The 26,641-nt window shown below is 37.6% G+C and overlaps 1 protein-coding gene and 1 non-coding gene across 2 annotated transcripts in view; both read left to right on the forward strand.

The window, feature by feature from the left end:
- Positions 1 to 26,641, forward strand: part of BTBD8 (BTB domain containing 8) — a 99,942-nt gene that overhangs the window by 21,885 nt on the left and 51,416 nt on the right. Inside the window, exons 3-4 of the mRNA XM_049772306.1 lie at positions 1,323 to 1,528; positions 18,844 to 18,958. Coding sequence (XP_049628263.1) covers positions 1,323 to 1,528; positions 18,844 to 18,958 — 321 coding nt within the window. The remainder of the gene's footprint in view (positions 1 to 1,322; positions 1,529 to 18,843; positions 18,959 to 26,641) is intronic.
- Positions 524 to 630, forward strand: LOC126008312 (U6 spliceosomal RNA). Its single transcript, XR_007495649.1, has one exon. It is a non-coding gene; the product is annotated as a U6 spliceosomal RNA (small nuclear RNA).

Genomic DNA, 26,641 nt, shown 5'->3' on the forward strand with positions numbered 1-26,641 from the left:
GCTGCCAAACGCCATGCTGGCAGGAAAGAGATCCTTCCCAAGCCAGAAGGTCGGAAGGTCATAGCCCCCACCCCCAGACCCTCCCTTTGGAGCCGGGAGGGAAATGGGGAAAGCCTAGGAAAACCAATAAACTCTAAGGGACCCTATACTACTGATTCTTACTGTCTCTTCTTGCATGGTGGAAAGAAGGAAAGGATTTCTTTGAAATCTCTTATTATTTTATTGTTTTTGGTGTTTAGGCCACACCCAGCTATGATCAGGCCTATGCCTGACTCTGCTCAGGGATCACTCCTAGCAGTGCTTATTGGAATACATGTGATGCTGGGAATCGTGCCCAGGTCAGCTGTGTGCAAGGCATGCACCCTATTCCGCTTTACTGTAGCTCTTGTCCCTGATCACTAATACCATTTATGAGAAAAAAGCTTCTTGAAGGTCTCATCTTTCTAATACCATCACATTGGATATTTGATTCCATAGATTATGATGTGATGCATTGATTTTTTGTTAAAATATTTTTGAATTGGTGCTTGCTTCGGCAGCACATATACTAAAATTGGAACGATACAGAGAAGATTAGCATGGCCCCTGCGCAAGGATGACATGCAAATTCGTGAAGCGTTCCATATTTAAAAAAAATATTCTTTAAAATTGCTGAGAAATATCCCAGTTATTCATAGAATATGATCTTACATATTACTAGATATACTTTGCTATTAATTTTTTTAGGAATTAAACATAGATTCAATAAGGAATATTGATATATGCCTTGTTTGTTGTGGTGCTTTTGTCTGCTTTTATATTAGGATAAATACTGGTCTTACAGTTGGGATGTGTTCTTATATTTTTTTGGCAAATATATTATGAAAGGTTGGTGTTAAATATTTAAACATTTGGTATAGTTTAGCACTAAATTTATCTGGCCCAGACTTTTCCTTTGTGTGAAGTTTGTTGTTAATACAGTATCACTAAGGTCTTAGATATTATATTTTTCATAGCAGGCGTGGTGGTGTAAGTTTTTCTAGAAATTGTTCACCTATCTTATCTAATTTGGTGTTATTATTCCTTTTTGGGGTGAGTGTGGGGCTGTGACATTGATTAAACCCAGGCAGGGCTTCAAACATACAAAACTACATCCCTGGTTTGTGTCCCTGGTTTGTTCTATATTGTCCTCTAACAATTGAAACTTTTATAGATGAAATTTTTACTATTTTAGATGGAATTTTCTCTTGTTAATCCAGATTTAGGTTTTAAAATGAAAGTAGCACACTGAAATTAATTTTTCATAATCACATGTGTTATTTTCTTTTATATTTGTCTTTCAGGGTTGTATATTCATCAAACAGAAGCATAAAGAGCTATGAAGAGGAAATTCTTAGGAAAAAGATTTTAGATAGTGGGGAACCACAAAAGAAACCAGAATTCAGTTTTCAAAAGTTTATGGATAATAATGAAAGATCATCATTAGAGTTCTTAGATAAACAATCACCTGACGATATCAGCGATAGTGAGAACAGTGTAATTTCCACTGGTAAGATAATTTTTGTGTTTTTATAAAATATTTGAGTCATGAAAATAATTATATTCTAGTACAGTTGGAGAGAAGCACAATTTGAAATTTAGATCTACTGACACTTTAAAATAAATAAAAGTAAATGTAATAAGTAAAATAATTTTTAGGGCAAATGAAAATATTAGTATGGTTAATTCTTTTCTCAAATGGAGATGGGTTATTATGCATATACATAATTCACAATTCTCCTTTAATGCTTCTACAGCATATTTTAAAAATAATTTTAAGTTAATGTTCTCAGCTGTATGCAGGGCTATACCATAATGAAAATTCACAAACTAAAGTCAGTTTTGTTATACAACACTTGTGTTCATTTCTTTAAAAAGGCCACATGATATGGAGATTGCTATTACAAGAAAACTTTGTCATTGTATATTTAAAAATATAGGACTAATAAAAATGACAGTATATGTGCTAATGGTTGAGATATATAAATATCATAACAAATATGATTATGATCTTGGAAAAAAATACCTGAAAAGTTTTCACAAGTGTTGTCAGAATGGTTACAGATATTTGAATGAGAAGGATGTTAAAGATACAGATTGAATGAAAGCAAATATTCTGGCAATGTCTAGTCAGAGAGCAGTGTTTGTTTGCCCATAGGGCATTGTAGCAACAGTTTCCAACCCCCATATTTGTAAGAAGGGCTTAAGGTTACCTGCTTGTGCTAATGTAGTGGAATTGTACCAAAGGAGAGGAACACAGGAATGAGACTATCAGAGGCAGATCTGTCTCTCTTCTTCTGAGGAGAATAGAGAGAACACTGGGGTGGGAGAACAGGCTACCTTCACTATTCTGGAGTGTAAGAAAATGGTTTAGAGGAGGAAAATCTCTATGGGTTTTTTTTTTTTTTTGGGTGGGGGGGACCACACCCAGTGACGTTAAGGGGTTACTCCTGGCTATGCGCTCAGAAATCGCTCCTGGCTTAGGGGATCATATGGGACATGGGACGCCAGGGGATCGAACTGTGTCTGTCCTATATTAGCGCATGCAAGACAAAAGCCCTACCACTTGCACCACCATTCTAACCCTTAGAAGGCTCTACATTTGCTTATCTCTAGATTCTAAGCTTATTTGCTGTTTAATCAGCCTCTGTAAAGATTGGCCAAATTCTTTCCTCAGAAATGTCAGACTATACAGAAAGTTTAAAACATTCCTAGAAAGAGGTCTCCCAACATTTATACTAAATGAGATGGAAACTAGTAACACCATCTTCCATATCTCAAAATGTAACTGTCCTAAGTATTCACCTGCTTTCTTTCTTTTTTTGTTTTTGTTTTTGTTTTTTGATTTTTGGGTCACACCCGGCAGTGCTCAGGGGTTACTCCTGGCTGTCTGCTCAGAAATAGCTCCTGGCAGGCATGGGGGACCATATGGGACACCGGGATTCGAACCAACCACCTTTGGTCCTGGATCGGCTGCTTGCAAGGCAAATGCCGCTGTGCTATCTCTCTGGGCTCTGCTTTCTTTAATATTATTCTTTTTTCCTTTTTTCCTTAAAGTTAACACTTCATATCAGCCTCTTTGTTTACTAAATTATAAATTCTTTATCAGTGTAAAGTATGTCATTGTCTTCATTTCACTCTCTTACCCTTCATTAAGTTTATGGTCATGTCTGTTGGTATATATCCTAAATCTTCTCTAGTACTTTTTTTTTTTTTTTTACTATATCCACTTTCCATTTTTTTATTTGAGGGCCTTGCTATTTTCCTTGAAAATTTGCTTCCTAGCCAATTCCTAGGGTCTAATGTGCCACCCTACATTTTTATCTATAAGACAGTATTAATTGCAAGTTATAGTACTTATTAAAATTAATTTCCCAGGGCCTTAATAAAAATCTCATATTCTTTGCTGTGGCATAGGGGATTTTGTGGACTGTCTCCTTCACAAAACTGCAAAATTCTCTTTTTAATATGTCTCAGACCTCCAGAGCTGTAATTTTACTAAAATGCTTTGATATTTCCTCTATCCTCCCCAGAGAGCTATATTTTTTTAACTCTGTATTTTCACACTTGCCATTTGTTCCTGAATGCCATTTTAATCACCACATTTTTAATTGAGTATCGATTTTGTGCTAGGGAGATCTCAGAGTAAATAATAGAGATAGTATTCTTGTCCCCAGGTTACTAGGAGATAAAGTCAGGAGTTATGTACAAAGCATTTTTTTTTTTTTTGGTTTTTGAGCCACACCCAGCAGTGTTCAGGGGTTATTCCTGACTCTGCTCAGAAATCACTCCAGGCAGGTTCGAGGAACTATATGGGATACCAGGGATCAAAACCATCCCTGGTTGGCCAGGTGCAAGACAAATGCCCTGTCGCTGTGCTGTCACACTGGCCTACATCCTGTGTAGTTTCCTCTGGAAAACCAAGCTATATGGGGATAGTGAATCTAAGTTGAATATGAAGGAAAATTGGGAGATAAACAGGTAAAAAGACTTTAGGAGAAAAAAGTATTTCATGTAAAAAAATATATATTCCAATTCCTGGAAGCAAAGAGAAACAGGCACACATCAAAATGGAAAAAAGTGGGGAAAATGGGTTATTATGGTAGTGGGGTAGATCAGGGGATATGAATGGTCAGAATAAAACCTGAATCTGAGGTAAAAGTAGAAACATCATGAAATAGGAGCCTTATATAAATAAGCTAATTGTGTTTAGTGATCCAAACTAGAATTTTTTTTTATAATTTTTATTGAGACCACTTTGAATTACAATTCTTTCACAGTTATATTTAAGGAACATAGTGACGGCGCATTAAACGGTGCATTAGGGGAATTCCCACCACCAGTGTTGACCTCCCTCCACCACTGTTCCCAGCATGCATCCTATCCTCCCTCTTAGCCCCCTGGAATGCTGCTGTAACAGTCCCTTTTGTGTATAGCTTGTTGTAGTTTGGGTCTCTTGATTATATTGTCGTTGACTTCAGGTTAAGTATGTAGGTCTGATCATTTTTTATTTCCACTCAGTGTTCATGAGACTGCTTTGTCCCTGGGACTATCCACTTTTTTTTCTCAATTTATAGGAAGACATAGAAATCTGAGGCAGTACAAGATAATTCCTGTTCTATGGTTCTGTTTAAAAAAAAAAAAGTGGGCAGGAGTTCCTTTATAACCTCTAGGAGCTATAAATATTAATTTAGGAGAAGAAAAAAGAAAAATAAAGAAAAATAAAATAAAAGGGAGAGAGGGTGCTGGTATGGCAAGGTTTTTTTGTTTTGTTTTGCATAGGCACAGTAAGTATTGGGGAAATTAGAAAGGAAATTCTCTTAGCTTAAGAGATACAGAGTGTCTCTATCCTTGAAGCATACTATCACGGGGTCAGCTACAGGCTCTGGATAATGTCGAACCGCAAGGTTGTGTTTTTGTTGGCAGGAAATGTTCTGTTCAGTTGTGGTTGTCAAAGTCAGTCCTCTGTAATTAGAGATCTTGGGTTTTGCACAGATCCTAGGACAAAGCCTAGAATAGAGTCTTTCTTTATGGTTCTAGAAGTTCTGCTCAATCAAGGTTGTTATAGTCAGTCTTTTGTAATTAGTGATTTTGGTTTTTGCACAGATCAAAGGACAGTGTCTTCTGATTTCATCTCACTGTTAGGTGGTGAGATAGGACAACCTGCCCTTAGATCTTTTTGTTGCTGTTTCCTTATCATCAGGATGTCGTAGGAACCTACTCTGGCACAAGTTGGTACCAGAGCAGTATTGGGGATTCCCTTAGGCGAGGGTTTGATTTCTGGTACTGTTGCAGGGAACTGTGTCAGTTCTAGGTTGGGATCCGGGGTTCAGGGTTGGACAGTTGATATCCAATCACATGAGTTCTAAGTTGAGTCCCCATAACAAATGTTCAGGGTGGGAGGTGTCCCTGTATTAAAAAATTTATGCTTTCTTATCCCTAGTAGATAAGAACTTGTTTTCTACATATGATTTCCTCATTTTAGTGTGCCTTTTGCAAAAAGGAATGATGCCATATTGTTGGTGCATTTGGGAGTAAAAATGACAGGCTATACAATCTCTATGTCCTGGTTTTGACATGAACTTTTATCCCAAGCAAGACTTTTCTACTATAATTTCTTACTAAGCAGAACCAAAACAAGCACAAAAAAAATTGGAGGAGGCTATCTTTATATTTGGAACTAAACACACTAAGAAGTATAACTATTAAGGAATTAAACATACAAAGAAAATATAGATACCCCAGGGGTCTGAGCAATAATACAGCAGTAGGGCATTTACCTTGCACACAGCCAACCCCAACAGACTCCGGTTCTGTTTCCCAGCATCCTATATGGTTCCCCCAAAGACTGTCTTTGTTCCATTTCAAATTTTTGGCTCCTTTGTCACATATTAGTTGACAGTATATTTGGGGGTATGTCACTGGATATTCTATTCTGATACTTTGCTACTCTGTCTTTGTTCCAGTACCAAGTTGTTTTGATCTCCATAGCTTTATAGTAAATCTTCAAGTTAGGTAAAGAAATGCCACCCAGTTTCTTGTTTTTCAATATGGATTTGGCTAACCTAGGTCTTTTGTGGTTCCACACAAACTTTATAATTGATTGTTCTAAGTCCTTAAAAATTATGTCTGTGGGCCTGGAGAGATAGCACAGCGGCGTTTGCCTTGCAAGTAGCCGATCCAGGACCAAAGGTGATTGGTTCGAATCCCGGTGTCCCATATGGTCCCTCGTGCCTGCCAGGAGCTGTTTCTGAGCAAACAGCCAGAAGTAACCCCTGAGCACCGCCGGGTGTGACCCAAAAACCAAAAAAAAAAAAAAAATTATGTCTGAATTTGGATAGGGATTGCATTTAATATATATAGTAGTTTAGGTAAAATGGTCATTTTGATGATGTTGATTCTTCCTACCTATGAGCATGGAATATTCTTTCAGTTCCTTAGGTCCTCTTCAATCTCTTACTGAAGCATTTTGAGGTTTTCATGGTATAGGTCTTTCTACTCTTTTGTTAGATTGATTCCTAGGTACTTGACATTTTTAGGTACTATTTAGAGGAAAATAATATATAATTATTAGTTTTAGGTTTTTTTTTTGCCATTTGGATTACTATATGTCTTAGTGTTGATATATTAGGGTCTATATTATTCGAAACTCTTTTAACTTCTCAGATTTGTATAGGTGTCTCTTTCTAGAGTGGGAAAATTCTCTGCTATTATTTCCCTCACTACTTGTTTTTCCCCATTTCCCTTTTTCCTCTCCTTCTGGTCTATAAATCGTAGATTATTTCTTTTGTCTTTGTTCATAAGTACTTTACATTTTCTTCCAGTGTTTTGTCTCTCATTTCCTTATTGACTCCTAGGTTGTTGCTGGCTTGGATTTTGTCTTCAAGTTCATCCATGCGATTCTTTGTAGTTCTGCCACTGTGGTTTGCTAGCATATATTTTAGTTTCCTTAGTTCCATTTGTATGGACTCTCTCATCTGATAGAATTCTTTTTTGAAGTGGATGAATTATTCATCTATGGATTTCTTAATTGCTTTGGTTAGTGACTCTTTGAATTCCATTGCTAAGACATTAAATGCTGATTTTATTTTTAGTTCCTCATCTATGAAGTTTGTGCATTTTGGAGGACTTGGAAATCTGCTAGGATTTCTCTTCATATCTCCAGCTGCTGGTGTTTTCTTTAGTTTCCCCATTGTTCTTTGCATAGGTTAGATTGGGGTGCTGGAGTTTCAGGGTTTGTTTGCTTTTTAAAAGTGGTCTGGGGTGCAGAGTAGTAGGGCATTTGCCTTGCAAGTGACCGACCCAGGACCAATATTGATTCGAATACCATATGGTCCTCTGTGCCTCTCAGGAGCGATCTCTGAGCGTAGATCCAGGAGTAACCCCTGAGCACTGTCGAGTGTGGCCCAAAAACAAAAACAAAACAAAACAAAACAAAAAGTGGTCTGTTTAATTGTGGAGGATGTAGTTGGAGGTAGATTTGTTTTAAGGTTTATTCTAGGTAGGTGAGGTTACACAAGTATGGTAGAGATGTTGCAGTTTAGTTTGTTGGGTTTTTCCTTTGGTTTAGGGGCTATATATTTTCAAAGAAGTTGGAATTGATTTGCCTAGAACTGTCTGGTGCAGTCTGAACTGTCAGCAGGGTTTGTGGGACAGCACAACTGTGGCCAGAGTTTGTATGTACAGATCCCACTGAACTCTCCTGATCAGGATGGGCTTCTGACTGCAGAGGCTGGAGGCTCCGTGGGGGAGGCACTGTTTACATATGGTCCGGTTTTAAAATCTGTTTTTTGGTTCCCTGTGTCTCAATCCCACTAAAAAATAGGGTCTGTAAAGTTGGGGGTGATGAGGGCTTATGGGGGGTCTTTTCTGGCTTACTCTTGCCAGAGGGGAAAGGGCTTCTGATAACTAGGGCTTGCTCTTTTTTCTCTCCCCAAACTAGAACATTTTTAAGGGAGTTCAAGATGAAGATTTATTATTTCTATTAAAAGTAATGCTACAGGCATTAATTGGGACTGTCCCAGACAAATACATGGGTCACTTTATTCAATCAATTTTAAGGAGTTTAATAACTATTTTGCAGAAATAGAGAATATAAGCAGAACAATATCATGATACAGTGAAATGATTCCTTTGGTTGAGAAACACTGAGATTTGGATTTTTTTTTTTATTTGCTGCATTTATTGACTAGCACTACTTCTGAATCCAGTTATATGTTCTCTCTTTTTTTTTAATTGAATCTATTTTATTTTTTGGTTTTGGGTCACACCCAGGGCTTACTCCTGGCTCTGCACTCAGAAATCGCTTCTGGCAGGCTCAGGGAACATTTGGATGCTGGGAATCGAACCACCATCAGTCCTGGGTCAGCCGCATGCTAGACAAATGCCCCCTACATTTGTGCTATCTCTCTGACCCCCGTCTTTATTTTTTTAATTAATATCTTTATTTAAGCATCATGATTACAAACATGTTTCTAGTTCGGTTCAGTTATAAGAAAAGAACACCCCTTCTCTAGTGCAGCCTTCACACCACCAGTGTCCTCCATCTCCCTCCTCACCTACCCCTTGCCTGCATTCAAGACAGGCCTGTTTTTGAGAAGGCATTCTATTTCTCTCACTACCATTGTCATGATAGTTGTCAGTGTAGTTATTTCTCTAACTGAACTCATCACTTTGTGTGGTAAGCTTCAGACCATGGGCTGGTCCCTACAGCCCTCATCTCTATTGTCTCTGGGTATTATTACAGTAATGTCTTTTATTTTTCTTAAATTTCATATATGAATGAGACTATTCTGTGTCTATCTCTTTCCCTCTGACTTATTTCTCTCAGCATAATAGTTTTCATGTCCATTCATGCATAGGAAAATTTCATGACTTCATTTTTTTCTAATGGCTGCATAGTATTCCATTGTGTATATGTACCACAGTTCCTAGTCAGTTATCTGTTGTTGGGCATCTGGATTGTTTTCAGATTCTGGCTATTGTAAATACTGCTGCCATGAATATACATGTACAAAGGCATTTTTGTATTGTGTTTTTGTGTTCCTAGGGTTTATCCCTAGGAGTGGTATAGCTGGATAATATGGGAGCTCAATATCCAGGATTTTGAGGAATATCCATATTGTTTTCCATAAAGACTGGACTAGATGGCATTCCCACCAGCAGTGAATAAGAGTTCTTTTCTTCCCACATCCCCAACAGCACTGATTTTTCTTATACTTTGTGATGTATGCCAGTCTCTGTGGCATGAGACTATATCTCATTGTTGCTTTTGATTTGCATCTCCATGATGATTAGTAATGTGGACAATTTTTCATGTGTCTTTTAGCCATTTGTAGTTACTCTTTGAGGAATTTTCTATTCATTTCTTCTCCCCATATTTTGATGGGGTTAGATGTTTTCTATCTTAAGTTCTGTCAGTACTGTGAATATCTTAGATATTAGCCTCTTATCTCATGGGTATTGGGTGAATAGCTTCTCCCATTCTGTGGGTGGCCTTTGTATCCTCATCACTATTTCCTTTGAGGTGCAGAAGCTTCTGAGCTTAATATAGTCCCATCTGTTTATCTCTGCTTCCACTTGTTTGGAGAGTGATGTTTCCTCCTTGAAGATGCCTTTGGTCTCAATGTCATGGAGTATTTATCTTGACATTCTTCTATATATCTTATGGTTCTGGGTCTCATATCAAGGTCTTTAATCCATTTGGATTTGACCTTTGTGCATGGTGTTAGATGGAGGTCCAAATTTGTTTTTTTGCATGTGGCTGACCAGTTGTCCCAGCCATACTTGTTGAATACTCCTTGCTCCATTTTGCGTTTTTTTTTCTGTGTGTGTGTGTGTGGGTTTTTTGTTGGTTTTTTTTTTTTTTTTGCCCCTTTATCAAAGATTAATTGATTGTATGTCTGGGGAACATTCTCTGAATACTCAAGTCTGTTCCACTGATCTGAGGGTCTGTCTTTATTCTAATACCATGCTGTTTTAATGGCTATTGCTTTGTATTACAATTTAAAGTTGGAGAAGGTGATGCCTCCTATCTTCTTTTTCATTAAGATTGCTTTAGCTATTAAGGGTGTTACAATGAATTTCAGGAGTATTTGATCCACTTATTTGAAAAATGTCATGGGTATCCTTAAAGGAATTGCATTAAATCTGTACAGTGCTTTGGGGAGTATTGCCATTTTAATGATGTTAATCCTCTCAATTCATGAGAGTGTATGTGTGTCATTTTCTTGTGTCCTCTTTTATTTTCTGAAGCAGTGCTTTGTAGTTTTCTTTGTATAGGTCCTTCACCTCTTTCTTTAAGTTTACTTCAAGTTATTTGAGTTTCTGTGGCACTAATATGAATGGAATTGCTTTTTTAATGTTCATTTCTTCTCTATCATTTTTGGTGTATAAGAAGGCCATTGATTTTTACGCATTAATTTTGTAGCCTGCCACATTTCTATATTAATCTATTGTTTCTAGAACCTTTTGGTAGAGTCTTTAGGGTTTTCTAAATATAGTATCATCATCTGCAAACAAAGCTTGGTTTCTTTCTTTTCTATCTGGATGCTCTTGATATATTTTTATTGCCTAATTGCTATGGCAAGTACTTCCAGTATTATGTTGAATGATATGTTGAATGATAAGAGGGTGAAGCCTAGTCTTGTATTATATTTTAGAGGGAAAGCTTTTCATTTATCTCCATTGAGAATATTTGCCATGGGCTTGTGATAGATGGAAGAAAAGTTTCTTCCTTCTATTCCAATCTTGTTTTTTTTTTTATCATGAATGAGTGTTGGACATTATTGATTGCATTTTCTGCATCTATTAATATGATCATATAGTTTTTATTTTTATTTTGTTGATATGTTGTATTAAGTTTATTTATTTATGTTTGTTAAACCATCCTTGCATTACTGGCATGAAACCTACTTGGTCATGGTGTATGTTCTTCTTGATGAGGTTTTGGATCCTATTTGCCAGAATTTTGTTGAGGATCTTTTTGCATCTGTGTTCATCAGGGATATTGGTTTATAGATTATTTTTTCAGCATCTCTATCTGGTTTTGGTATCAGGGTGATGTTAACTTCATAAAAACTATTTGGTAGTTTTTCTGTTTCTTCTTTTGAAAGAGCCTGAAAAGGATTGGTAGTAGTTCCTCTTGAAAGACTTGAAAGAATTCATTAGTGAACCCATCTGGGCCTTGGTTTTTGTTTTGGGGAAGACATTTGGTTACCATTTTAATTTCCTCAATAGTGATGGATCTGGTTAGATATTTTATATTATTTTGATTCAACCATGGAAGATTATGTGTCCAAGAAATTATCCATTTCTTCCAGGTTCTCATATTTTGTGGCATAGAGTTTCTAAAAGCAGTCTCTGATTGTCCTTTGAATCTCTGTATTATCTATAGTGATTTCCTGCTTTTAATATATAATCCAGTTTTTTTTGTTTTGTTTTTTTGGGTCACACCTGGCGGTGCTCAGGGGTTACTCCTGGTTGTCTGCTCAGAAATAGCTCCTGGCAGGCACGGGGGACCATATGGGACACCGGGATTCGAACCAACCACCTTTGGTCCTGGATTAGCTGTTTGCAAGGCAAACGCCGCTGTGCTATCTCTCCGGGCCCTATAATCCAGTTTTTAAGTTTCTCTCCTTTCTTTTTGATTTTTGCTAGTGGTTTATCAATCTTGTTTTTTTATTTTTTTTTTCAAAGAACCCACTTTTTCTTTTGTTGATTTTTCAGTTTGTTTTTTTGGATTTACACTTCATTGATTTCTGCTCTAAGCTCTGTTATTTCCTTCTGCTTACCTACTTTTGGTTCATTTTGTTGATCATTTTCTAATTTTATAAGCCGCTTCATTAAGCTATTTATGTATGCCTCTTCTTGATGTGTGCTTGCAAAGCTATAAATTTACTCTTAGTACTGCTTTTTCTGTGTCCCACAAATTCAGATATTTTGTGTCTTCATTTGCATTTGTTTTCAGGAATTTTTTGATTTTCTCTTTGATTTCATCTCTGACCCACTGGTTATTCAGTAGAGAGCTGTTTAGTTTCTAGGTGTTAAAGTTTTTCTTCTGAGTCCCTTTGTAGTTGACTTCTAATTTCAGTGCATTGTGATTTGAGAAAGTAGTCTGTTCGATTTCTGTCCTCTTGATTTTAAGGAGGTATGTTTTATGGACCAGCATGTGGTCTATTCTGGAGAATGACCCATGTGCATTGGAGAAGAATGTGTATCTAGATTTCTGGGGATGGTGCCATCTTCAATCTCTATGCATGGTATTGGCCTGCGTTGTTTCCCCATTGTCACATCTATAGTGTGATTTTTTTTTTTTCTGCATTTTGTTCTAGGCTTCATTGAGTAGTAGATATGCATGGCCTGGAGCAAAGCGGTGTTGTCTAGCTCCTCTGGCTTTACCCTTCTTGGTGGTGCCAGCTGCCTTTTGATCATGTGGCTTCCCAAGATGCTTCTGGGCAGAGTTGGCACCAAAACCCACAGCTGCGGGTTCAGACAGCAGCAGCTTGAAAGGCATTCAGTTGTGGTCAGACTCCACTCTTCTTGGTGGGTGTCAGTTCACCTCTGATCACGAGGCTTCCACAGATGCTTCTGGGTGGGGTTGGCCCCAAATTCCACAGCCACTGGTTAAGCAGCAGTGGCTTGCATTTGTGTTTTCTCTTTAAAAACCAACAGGATATCTAACAATTCAGTTCTTGTATTAATGGTGCATAGCCATGATTTCTAGGTGAAATATGAGTTAGTCTTGCAAACGTATTTCTATTGTAGATACAGTCACAAATGGAGTGCCTAGGATACTGTTGGTGAAATGTTGTGTAACAAAGGTAAACCGTTTAGTTTGCTGAGGCTCTTTGGTGGTTGTTTGTTTTTGGAAAAATTTGGTGGTATTTTGAATATACTCACTGCTCTGTGCTGGGGGTTGCTCCTGGTGGTGGCAGGCCAGGGAACAATGTAGTACTGGGAATTGAACCTGAATCTTCAGCATGCAAATCATGAACTCTAGCTTAGTGATGGGTCTCTCTAGCCCTAGTCTGATGTACTTTATTCAAGGGAAAGTATTGTAAAGAGTTAGTATCTCACAATTAGTAATGTTTCTGAAGAATTACAAAGTCATTATAGGGCATTAGAAATAGCCACAAGGAAGCAGGAAATGATTGGTAGGATTGTAAATCTGATTTTATTTATAAAGAGAAGGATCACAAAGTAAGTATACAACCCAGAGTTGACTTAATGCTTGGGAATAGGCTGAAAAACTGCTTTCTTTATCAAGCAGAGGACTTACAGGAACATGAATATTTAGTTTGCTGATATGACACCCTGATCAGGAGTTGCTTCAGGTCCTAGAAATTAATTTCAACAGTAGGAATAAACTCTTAGATTCCTTAGTTAGCCCAAGAATTAAACTTAACTAAAAAGTAGCAGAAGTATTGTCAGTGAGATAAGTAGACCAGAATGGTAAAGTCTGCACAAACTTATGCATGGCAAGGGCATTAATGTCCTGCCAGCCTGATGACAGCTAGGAAATTGCACTTTTGACCCAGCTAGGAAACTGCACTTTTGACCCACTTGATCATCATGGTTGAGGCCTTTACATCCTGGATTTTCTAGGTGCTCTGGTTCTCCAGGCTGAAGTTAAGAGTATGTGTGTCATTGGAAAAGAAGTCATCCCAGCCTCCACGAAATGTCTTTCATTCAGGAAAAAATTTCTAGAGAAAATGATAGAAATCAAAGTAACTTTATTAAGGGAGAATACTCATTATAAGAAGAATGTGGGCTTCTTCAGAGAACAAGAGTACAACAACCCCAAATTAAAGGAAATGTCTCACTAGTTTGGAAAATCAAGGCAACCCTTGAGGTGTTGTTTGGAGACCCCAGAATTGATGGTTCTGAGCTGCTTTGGGAAGCTCATTATTTATGCTCTTTCCACTCCTCCAAGTTTTCTCAGCTTAGATTAAGCCTCTTTTCTTGAGAGTTGTCAAGAATAATATTGATGTTCTCTTCCAGAGACAAGTTCTAGCCTTCACCCCAAGTTTGAAGCAGGAAGACTCCCTTTTACCATGAGTCTTTTTTTTTTTCCAAACATTTAATTTAATTTTTTTTTTAGGTTTTGAGTCTGCATCAGAAGTGCTCAGAGCTCACTCCTGGCTCTGTGCTCAGGGATGACTTTTGGCAGCACTCAGAGAACTGTATTTGGTATAGGGATCAAGTCTACATTTTGGCTGTATAAAAGGCCTTAACTACTGTATTATTTCTCCAGTTCCAATTTTTTTTGAGTTTATAGCTCTTTGTTACTACAAACATTTCTTGGTATTATGACATCTTAAAATGTATTACCCTGGGGCCTACTTTCTTAAAAAGGGAGGAAAAGATTTTGTTTTGTTTTGTTTTGTTTTGGGCCATACCCATTTGATGCTCAGGGGTTACTCCTGGCTTGGGGGGACCATATGGGATGCCAGAGGATGGAACTGCAGTCCTTCCTTGGCTAGCACATGCAAGGCAGACACCTTACCTCTAGCGCCACCTCACCAGCCCCAAAGATTTTTTTAATTTACTTTCTGCATCAATAATTTTGTTTTGTTGTGTTTTGTTTTGGGTCACACCTGGCAATGCTCAGGGGTTACTCCTGGCTCTATGCTCAGAAATTGCTTCTGAAAGGCTCGGGGGACTATATCGGATGCTGGGATTCGAACCACCATCCTTTTGCTTGCAAGTCAAAAGCCCTACCTCCATGCTAACTCTATGGCCCCTGCATCAATAATTTTAACAAAGAAAGGAGATTCAATAGGGGACACTGGTAATTGAGGCCTAATTTGTCTTAGATCATTTGGGGAATGGATGGGGCTCCTGGAAACTGGAGGACAAGGTAGGGAGAAGTTCAAGGAGAAAATAGATAGAAAATAGAGGTTGTTTTACTGTACAAATGAGTGGTTAGTGATAAAAGCATCTTCTTCCTGGTAAGAAGATCTACCTTTACAAATGGAAATTTCCCTCATAAAAGGAGAAATCCATACTTTGTTTTTAGGCAGTTGGGGGAGGTAAAAGCTTTTCCTCCATCTGTTAGTTCTCAGTTGTCTTTAGCTAAAAATAATTCATTTGCCAAAGTAGCATGTTTTGGGGGTAACCTATTCTAGTCCCCTGTACTACCCACACTGTGCCAGCTGCATACAAATCCGGAATTCCTGCAGTAACCATCAGCCAAGATTCAGTAATTTGTTAAAACGATTCACAGAACTCAGGAAAACATTTTACCTTCATTTACGGGTCATTATATAACTCTGGGGTCTGCATTGTAGCTCAGTGGATTGTAAAGCACATATTTTGCATGTGTAAGGTCTTAGGATTGATCCTGGTACCAAGAGCAAGAAAGTCAAGCTAATATTTACAAAAATAAATGGTTATCCCAAAGGTACTTTAAAAAAATGACAAAAGAGGGCCAGAGTGATAGTACAGAGGTGGGACATTTTCCTTGCATGCAGCCGAACTGGGACAGATGCACGTTTGATTCCAGGCATCTCATATGGTCTCCCAAGTCTGCCAGGAGTGATTTCTGAGCACAGAGTCAGGCGTAACCACTGAACACCACCAAGAGTGGCCCAAAAGCCAACAAAGAAGTGGTAAAAGAATCTAGAAATTCTCTAGAGAGAATCTAGGATTAATACTTTGTTTGCAAATGGGCCCAGATCCATCCCTGGCACCTCATATGCTGCCTTAAGCAGTGCCAGGAGTAACCCTTGACCAAAAAGCTTGGGTAGCCTCTTGTCACCGCCAATTGTGGTCCAACTCTTTTGCCCTCAAAAAATATTGACGAACAAACCACACCTCTGAAATATCTAAAATGAAAAAGTTGTAGAGGGCCTAAGTCTGGAGGCCAAGAAGGAGTAATGTACAGAGCATGTCCTTATTCTTCCAAGGGCCACTTCTGTTCCAGTACATCAGAGTGCTAGCTCCCTGAAGCTCATTATTGAATTTGTAGTCCCTCTTCCTGTCCAGAAAGAATGAGAATGGATCTTCATGGTCTCATTCTCTAATCTGTTTAGTCTTTCTGGGGTCAGTCTCCATTATGACATTAGCTAGGAGCCATATTCCAAATCTCAGTAGCATAAACTTGAAGTGAAAAAAGGGACTTATGGGGGCCAGAGAGATAGCACAGCGGTAGGGTGTTTACCTTGCAAGTGCTGACCCAGGACCAACAGTGGTTCAAATCCCAGCATCCCATATGGTCCCCCATGCCTGCCAGGAGTGATTTCTGAGCACAGAGCCAGGAGTAACCCCTGAGTGCTGCCAGGTATGGCCCAAAAACAAAAACAAAAACAAAAACAAAAGGGAAGGAAGAAAGAAAAAAGGGACTTACAATAAAAAGATATTTCTATAACTTGGGAAATTTAATAATTTAAAAATCTGGCAGGAACATACATTATATTGTATATTGTTGTATTAAGTTCAGCCTGCTATTTGACTACATAGATGGGAGTTGAGACACTATACACCAGTAACTTTCAGCTATCAAATTGTCTTTTTAAAAAATTTTCTGTGGGGGCCAGAGCAATAGCACAGTGGTAGGGTGTTCACCTTACACGTGGCAGATGCAGGATGGACCTTGGCTTGATCCCCAGCATCCCATATGGTCTCCCGAGCCAGGAACAATTTCTTAGTGCATAGCCAGGAGTAACCCCTACGTATCACTGGGTGTGGCCCAAAAAAGCAAAAATAATAATAAAAATAATAATGATATTATATCAAACACCAGGTTTTAATTTTTTGAGTAATCAAATTGAAGACTATTTCTCTTGGAAATCTTCCATTAATTCATATGCTTTTTGTTTTTGTTGTTTGTTTTGGGACCACAGCCATTTTTAGCAATTATTTCTGTCTCTGTACTCAGGAATCATTCCTGGTGTCTCATATGGGAAACAGGGGATTAAATCTGGGTCAGCCCATATGCAAGGCAAGCACTTTACCCTCTGTACTATCACTCTGGCCCCTAATTTATATGCTTTAAGCCCTGTGTAGGCTTTCCCTTCTTCCCTCACCTAGTACCAATTGGAGTTTTGTTTTTGCATTCAAAAACCTTTATTTTGCAGGGAGTAGAGCATATGCGTTGCCTGCACGAGGCTTGGATTCAATTTCTATTAATGCAAAATCACAAAACAGAAGAAAACCCAACTTCGTTATATGGTATTTGATATATTTAGTATTTTGTTTATTCCAAAAATTTACATAGAAATCTATTCTGTCATTCACTATTCTAGGTCAGAGAAATGATTGATTACTAAACTGAACTGTAGCCCTTTTGGAATTTACATTCTAGTTAGAGAAGGTATGGCAGGGATAAGTGTAAATAGCATAGTATAAAAGTAACAAAGTAAGTATAGGCTGGATATCTGATTCAGCACTAGGACATTTGCCTTGCATATATGAAAGGCATATACCATATACTATACAATCTTTACCATACATACACACACAAGTTAAAAAATGTAATGCTATAGAAAAAGATAGACACAGCTGGGTTGTGGAGGGGACTGAGAAGGAGGGGATTTGGGTCTTTTGGAGAGAAATGGGTATACTGCTGATGTGAGTACTATTGGAATTATGCTCATGAGAAATTATTATTGTAAACAAAAATTCATGTCAAAAAATTGGATTGAGAATGCTAATAACTGGATTTACGATTTTAAGTAGGTGCTTAGGGTCAGCTTCAGTCACCTAAAAAGTTGACTTTTAAGCAAAGACAATAAGGATAGATTAGCTAAGTGACTTTCTGAGAAGGGTGTTGAAGACAGGAATGGTAGTACAAATATTTTAATATTTGGAGTATTAATGCTTGAAGAAATGAGTGGAAAAAAGAATAGTCAGTGAGATTAGACAGGTAATAAAGAGGCAGATGTAGGTCCTGGTAAGCCATCTTTTCACAAGGAAATGGAGAGTCTCTTCTGGGTTTTGGATTGGGATGGGCTATGATCTGACCCACATTTTAGAAACATACCTCTGAATATTTTATTAAAAATAGTCCGGGTGAACAGAAGGAGTGAGCCACAGTGGAAACAATTGTTAGGAGAAGTTACTGTAAAAAAAAATAGATTAGAAACTATGGTGGCTTAGATGAATGTGGTAGCAGTGGAGATAATGACTAGTGGTTGGATTCTGGCACTCTTGAAAGTAAAGCCAGTATTGACATTTTTTCAGTCCAGTTATGATTCTTACCAAATATACTAGCATGTTTCAGCACTAACAGAGCTCTACTGTCTAGTATTTTTAGTTTTATACAGGTATGTATGTCTTATATTTAACTTACCACTACTTACATTAAAAACCTTTTGAAGTAGATATACTCTGTATGATATATTGTATTAATATTAAATTCACATTCTATAATCTATAAATTAATTTCACATGAATTTCTTTTTGTTTACAGCTTTACTCATAAGAAGGAATAGGAGTCAGATAGAATTAAGTACTATTGAAAAGCAGTATCAAAACTGGGAAATTTTTTAATTTCCTAAGTCAGATGTCTTTGAGGTATTTTAAGTTTGATGTGTGGCTTTGTGATATGATATATATATTTAATGTGTATCTATATTTAAAAGTATGCCTATATTTAAATATAAGTGAAAATACACGTTTCAAGGCAGAAAGTGTGAGTGATTTTTTTTATTTGTATTTTATGTTGAATTTACCATTTAAACAGTCTAGTCATTGTCACTCTTAGTAACAAATTGAAATAAATGTGTCAAAAAACCTTTGGTGAGATAGAATTCTAATCTTTTAAATATTCAGAGTAATAAAGAAACTGTCCTTTAGTCTTGTTTTTTCTTATTTCCTTTAAAGATAAAGACTTGGAAGCGGCATCAGAATTAGGAGAAGACTTATTGAAACTGTACGTCAAACAGTGTTGTCCAGATATTAATATTTCTGTTGACGGAAAACATTTTAAAGCTCACAGGTAAATGGGCATGTGATTGATTTGGGGTCATAATTGTGAAAATAGTATTAAAGGGTGATTGTCCTTTTTTAACGATAGTTTTCAAGCTCTGACTCCCACAGTCCCAAGAGGTCTCTAAAGGGTTAGCTACCGGGCGTAATGTTCTGCCTGGAGGTTCACATGTGGCACACTTCCTCTACTAAAACACTTACACATGCTTCAGCCTGAGCCTCTCCCCTCTCATCTTTGCTTGCTTTGCACAGGGCATGATTCTGATACTTCATTAGAAGAAAATATTGTGTTGCCTAAAATAATTTTGAAAACCGCTGTCATAGGAAATGAAATTAAATATAGTTTCCAATTTCACGGGCTTTATTATTTCTACATGAATGGCATGTATTTTCTCTGAATGCATTTGACTCAGTCTTTGATTCACAGTAGATGATTATTATGAATGGCATTGATTAGGAGGTTTAATATTTCAATGTACTTTAAAAAAAATCATCATTTTACTCTAGAATTGGGTGGCTTAGGCATTCCAGGCTTTCAGATTTCACAGTAAAGCCCGCTGCCTGTTTTTTGGTCATAATCTTTTTTTTTTTTTTTTTGGAAAGTCACTAAAATTTGTTTAAAGATGGAAAAAAACTAATGAGAAATACAGATATTTATTTGGAGCTTAAAGGAAAAAAGTATAGCTAGTCCTGGCAGTCTACTAAAATTGAAGCCACAAAAGTAAGAAGCCAGACTTCTCTTTCTTTGGGTTGAATTCACGGTAAATTATTCCAGTACTTCTTAAATGGAGAGTAAGACATTTGCAGTAGCTAGAAACATTCTCATTAATGCCTGGATATATATCTCATAGTGAAACTGGTAGTTTACATTACAGTGTTTACATTACAGGAGTATACCAAACAGTGATATTTTTGCTCTGAAATGATCATACCAGTTTGCCAGTTAATTGGCAGCAGTACATTGCTGAACTCGTGGACTTTCGGTTTCAGACAGACTCTTTACCATTCAAAATTTCAACTTTGCTCACTGGGAAGATGATTATTTCATTATAATTATTATCATTCTAATTGCTGTTTGTAATATTCAGTCTTGATCTTAATTCTTAAACCAATGAATATTTCGAGTCTGTTACATGCTTCAACAGAATCTGATCCAAGTGGCTTGCTTATAGTGACACAAGCCAAAGGTTTTCAAAATAAAATAATTTTTAAAAATCTAAAACAAAAAAAAAAGTGAGTAGGTACTATTTGCCTGAGGTTGGATACTTACTTTTTAGCTAAAATTCTAAATTTCTAAAATTCTAAAAAATTCTAGCTCTGCCATATGTAGCTTTGTGAAACTAGGCAAATCATGTAATCATTCTAAGCTTTAGTTACTTTAAAAGGTGGAATCATCATGAAAGTGATAATAGGAGCAGAATGTATGCCCTTCCTTACATAAGGCAAATAGAGGTCACAGTTTGATTTACTTAATTCAGTTTGATTCACTTGCATATTTGCCTAACCCCAGGGGTGGAATAGTAGCAGTCTTCCAGAAAAGTCATATTTACTATATACCCTTTCCCCTCTGTACAGATTTTTTTTCTTCAAAGCATGACTTCTCCACTCCATCTTACATCTTTGTCCTTGTTTATCTTCTATATTCTCATAGGAGATTGCTCAAAGGGTTGAACATATGTTTGCATTCAGGAAGTCCAGATTCAATCCCTGGCAACATCTGATCCCTGAGAACTGCCAGGAATAACCCTTGAATAGCTGAGACTAACTCCTGAACATGACTGGATGTAGCCCAAAAATGTAAAAACCAAGAATAATTTTGAAAAATTCCTTCCTTAGAGCTTTTCTGAGTAATCCAGGTCATTATTCTTCCTGGAATGGTAAATCTGGTTCACTTAACATTAGGAGTTCTAAAGAAACAGTGTACTAAAAACAAGAGAAATTAAGGTATGTCTCAACATAGCCAAGAGCTGCTTTGTCCATTGAAATTAAATTTAATCAAAAGAAAAAATAGGGAGCTGGGACAGTAGCATAGAAGGTAGGGTGCTTGCCTTGCACATGGCCAACCCAGGTTCGATCCCCAGCATCTCATGTAGTCCCCTAAGCCCACCAGGAATGATTCCTCAGTGCAGAGCCTGAGTATTGCTGGGTGTGCCCCCCGCCCCCCCAAAAAAACCTTGTCTTAAGATCAAGGTAACTTTTTTTAAGCCTTAGATGCTTTTACTAATTTTTTCTTAGATGGAATGGTTGGCATGCTTTGTTAGTTCACATATTCTGAAAATATTTTACAAAGATCATATTAGATTTTCAGCCAGAAGTCACGTTCGGGGGACCATGTGGGAGGTCGGGATTCGAACTGCGGTTTGTCCAGGGTTAACAGCATTTAAAGCAGTCGCTGTATCCGTTACAGTATACTCACTCTCTCATATTAGATTTTCAAGAATTTTATTAGGGTAAATGCATGTGAGAGAACTTGAAGAGGATCCAGAGATAACTTGCAGAGATGATCTGAACTGAATGAAAAAGACAAGAAAAGAGGGAATCGTGGGTAGAGCTTCTATGCAAGTCTATGACAAGTTAAGCAGGCTATTGGAAGTCCCAAAGTCCAGTTTGAACAAACTAAAGCCCTTTTTTCACAGGCATAGGTTACCTTAAAAAAGTGACCATGAAGCCAGTGTAGTAGAAACTTTAGTGACATGGTGTGACCAGGTCAGTTATGTGGTCCACTTGCAGCCTCTTGCCTACCATACCTCTATACTTTAAAACTTGATATAAGTTGGGGGTGGGAGAAAAAATTGATATAAGTTTATGTCACTTTCTCATGAGGCATGGTGAGATAAAGTAAGCAGAAAATTGGAATTTGAGTAGTGTGTTTCATTAAGAATTATTTAGAGAGGGCCCGGAGATATAGCACAGCGGCGTTTGCCTTGCAAGCAGCCGATCCAGGACCAAAGGTGGTTGGTTCGAATCCCGGTGTCCCATATGGTCCCCACATGCCTGCCAGGAGCTATTTCTGAGCAGACAGCCAGGAGTAACCCCTGAGCATCACCGGGTGTGGCCCAAAAACCAAAAAAAAAAAATTATTTAGAGAGATAGCATGGAGGTAAGGCATTTACCTTTCATGCAGAAGGTCATCGGTTCGAATCCCGGCGTCCCATATGGTCCCCTATGCCTGCCAGGAGCAATTTCTGAGCACGGAGCCAGGAAAAAACCCTGAGCACTGCCGGGTGTGACCCAAAAACCACAACAATAATAATAATAATAATAATTATTTAGTGAACACTTATTGTCAGATATCATATTTTGTTAGAGAAGCCTCTAGAAAACAGTATGGAGACTTCTCAGAAAATTAAAGATAGAACCACTTTATGATCTACAGTTTGACATTATTTAACAATGGGGATATATTCTGAAAAATTAACTGTTAGACAACTTTATTATTGTGTGAATATCATAGAATCAAAGTTTGGAAACATGACAACATGATTGTGACTTGAAAGTATTATGCTAAGTGAATAATTCAGATAAAAACAAGTACTGCATCATTTCACTGATAATTCTATATGAATAAGCAAAGAAAATGAATAAAACAACTAGAAAAACTTGGGTATAGAAAGAAAATTGGGAGTTATCTGAGAAGAAGGGGGTTAAGGGTAGATAAGAGAGCATCTTTCATTTTTAACACTAGTATCTTTTAGGTTGTTGTTATTTGGGTTTATTTTATATGAGACTAGGCCTTTTTTTATTCATTCATTTTCTTCTTTTTTGTGTGTGTGATGCTGGTTACTGAACCCATGGCCTCACACATGTTTCTACCACTTATCCACTTCATAGTTCCTAATCTAACAATAACTATCTGAGGGGCCGGAGAGGTGGCGCTAGAAGTAAGGTGTCTGCCTTGCAAGCACTAGCCAAGGAAGGACCGCAGTTCAATCCCCCAGCGCCCCATATGGTCCCCCCAAGCCAGGGGCAATTTCTGAGCGCTTAGCCAGTAGTAACCCCTGAGCATCAAATAGGTGTGGCTCAAAAACAAACAAACAAAAAAATCAATAACTATCTGAATACTAGCTTTACTTGTCTTATTTCTTTTAAGTCCTCTTAGCTGACAGAGAAAGTAAATATATGTGTATATATCAACATGCATATATTCACACCTGAAATGTTTCTATTATATTAAGCTAAGCACAAATTCATACTCAATATCTCTAATATTATTCCCACATGGATCATCTTAGTCTTCCTTTCTTATTATAGTCTTCTATTACAGTAAGATTAGAAATCGGACTTTTTCACCTGCTACCTAGTACTTGTTTAATGACATTCCTGTGAAGTGGCTCAGACAGAGTGGGTTCAGGATTGTTCACTTGTGCCTCTGTGGCAAACAATTTTATCAGCCATAGTTCAGTGCTGTGGTTTCTTTGCTTTTATTCTTATTGACCATTCATTTTCAAAGTTATTTGTGTCCTCACTTTCTTCCTTTGTAATGTGGTTAGATTCTTTTATAACAGTCTGCATAATATCCTTGTATTCCCTGATCTCTTAGGTGGTTCTTGTTTTAATTTGTGTATAATAAAATTCACTTTTGATGTTGAGTTAAATGTATTTTTATAAATAAAACTTCTGTATCTACCATTATAGGATCATACAGAATAGCTTAAACAAAATGATGCCTTGTGCCCAACTTACTGAATCCCTCCCTATAGTTTTCTCACTTTCTCTCCCACTACTCTACTGACTCCATATTTTTGCTTTTCCTGTACATCGTATAAGTAGAATCATATAGTAATATTTTCATACCCATTTCTTTCTTTTAGTAGTAAATATTTTATTTGTCTATGTTTTTGTGGACTTGATATTTAACTGTCACTGAGTAGTTTTTTATAATTAATTGTACTATGCTTCTTTACCTACTAAAAATCATTATGAATGCCTTGGTTTGGGTAATAATGAATAAGGATGTTATAAATATTTGTATGCTCTTTGTGGACAATAGATTTTCAGATCATTTAGACAAATAATAGAATGTGATTGTTAGACCACGCTGTAAGACTTTATTTAACTTTTTAATAGCTTGCCAATTGTATTCTTTTATTAAAGCACCATGATTCACAAAGCTATTTATAGTTGAGTTTAAGACATACAATGTTCTAGCACTGATCCCACCACCATGTAACTTCCCTCCATCAGTGTTTCCAGGTTCCCTTCCCTACCACCACCATTGTAGTTCCTTTTTAAGTTCAATTGTTAAAGTTTGGATCTCATGATTTCAGTAATGTTGGCTTTGTGGTTTGGATATTAGCTCTTTCCTTCCTTAACCCTGCCAATGTAACTGAATCCCCTTGCCCATTTCCTTTATTGATGGACCTTCTCCCACTCCCTAGCAACGTTTATAGGATGCTCCTGAGTGCTCAGGAATGACTCCTGGTCAGGCTCAGTAGACTAGATGGGATGCTGGGGATCAAACCCAGGTCAGTTGCACAGGCAAATACCTTATCCACACTACTTTTGCTCCAGCCCATTCACTCTGTTTCTTTCCTTCTGTTCTAGGTACTCTGGGTGATTTAGGCATTCCCTTTTAAACTATTAAATTCCCTCATCCATTTATTTTTAGTACCTTATATAAGTGATATAACCCTGTGATTATTCTTATTTTGACTTACTTAATTTAACATGGTATCTTACAGTTCCATCCATGTTGCTATGGATTGCATGTTTTCATCATTTCTTTTTTTTTGGTGGGGGGGGGGCACACCCAGCGGTGCTCAGGGGTTACTCCTGGCTGTCTGCTCAGAAATAGCTCCTGGCAGGCATGGGGGACCATATGGGACGCCAGGATTCGAACCAACCACCTTAGGTCCTGGATCGGCTGCTTGCAAGGCAAACGCCGCTGTGCTATCTCTCCGGACCCGATTTCATCATTTCTTACATTCCATTATGTATATAGGCCGCATAGTCATGATCCACTTAACTGTCATTGGACATCTAGGTTGATTCCAAATCAAACAGTTGATTCCATACTATTTTCCATAGGGATTGGACCAGACAACATTCTCACTAGCAGTGAAGAAAATTCCTTTTTCACTACATTCCACCAATATATATTGTCCAGTTTCACTGTTGTTTGTTTGTTTGGGGGCCACACTCAGTGATGCTCAGGGGTTACTCCTGACTCTGCAATCAGGAATTATTTCTGGTGTTGCTCAGGGGACCAGATGGAATTCTGAGATTGTCTGTGTGCAAGACAAGCACCCTACACTATACCATCTTTTCAGCTCCTGTTTCCAGGATTTTTGATATGTGCCATTTTTTACTGATATAAGATATCTCATTGTTGTCTTGACTTGGATTTCTCTAATATTAATTATGAGCATTTTTTAATGTGTCTGTTGGCCATCCTGTTGGTCTCAGAGAAGTGTCTGTGTATTTCTTCTCCCTATTTTTATGGAGTTTATATATTTTTTGTTGTTGATCTTCATGAGTACTTATATAACCTGCATATCAACTCTTTTTTGGATCACACCTGGCAGTTCTCAGGAGTTACTCCTGGCTCTGAGCTCAGAAATCACTCCAGGCTTAGGGAGACTATATGGGATGCTGGGGATCAAACCTGTGTTCGTCCTGGATCAGCTGCATGCAAGGCAAATGCCCTACTGCTGTGCTATCATCCTGGCCCTGGATATCAACTCTTTATCTTATGTATTGAGTGCAAAATGTTTCCCTCTCAGCTGTCTTTTCATTTTAGCTTAGGCTTCTTTTGCCATAAAGAATCTTTTTAATTTCATGTAGTCCAGTCAAAGTCCCCAGGCTAGCAGGCGTGTAACTACATGGTGTTTTAGGATGGGGAATGCCAGTTGTTTTTCAAAGTAGGAGTAACATTCCCACCAGCAATATATGGTTCCTTTTTTTTTTTTTTTATCTTCATCAGCAGTTTATATATTTAGGTTTCTTTTATTTGATATCTCATTGTTTTAGTTTTTATTTTAGTTGGTTTGTTTTTGTTTTCATTTTTTGTTTTGTTTTGGGGCCACACCCGGTGACACTCAGGGTTACTCCTGGCTATGTACTCAGAAATTGCTCCTGGCTTAGGGGACCATATGGGATGCTGTGGAATTGAACCACGTTCCGTCCTGGGTCAGCCACATGCAAGGCAAATGCCCTATCTTTGTGCCACTGTTTCGGCCCTATTTTATTTTATTTTTTATAGGGAATCTTTGTATTTATTTACTTATTTTAAGCCACAGTATGGTCACGAGTGCTTACTCCTGACTCTGAACTCCTGGTGGACTCAGGGGATCTTATGGCAAGCCAAGGATTGAACCTAGGTTGATTATATGTAAGGCAAGCACTCTACCCACTATGCTTTTTCTTTGGCTATTGGAATCTTATTATATTCTTATTTTCTATTTGAACTTTTTTGGTGAGTTTTTGTGAACATGTTTGTTCACTTTTAAATTGGGTTGTTTTGGTAGCACTGCCAAAAATGGGGAGAGGAGATGAACAGACACTTCTTTAAAAAGGACAGGTCAGTGAGTATGCATATGAAATAGTGTCATCACTTGTTATCAGAAAATGCAAATAAAAGTGACAATGATATATCATCTTATACCAGTGAGAATGGCATATATCAAAACAACTGAAAACAACCAATGTTGGTGGAGATTTGGTTAAAAATAGAACCCTCTTTCTCTAGTAGCTG

The sequence above is a fragment of the Suncus etruscus genome, chromosome 4 (assembly GCF_024139225.1).
Source record: "Suncus etruscus isolate mSunEtr1 chromosome 4, mSunEtr1.pri.cur, whole genome shotgun sequence".
NCBI lineage: Eukaryota > Metazoa > Chordata > Mammalia > Eulipotyphla > Soricidae > Suncus > Suncus etruscus.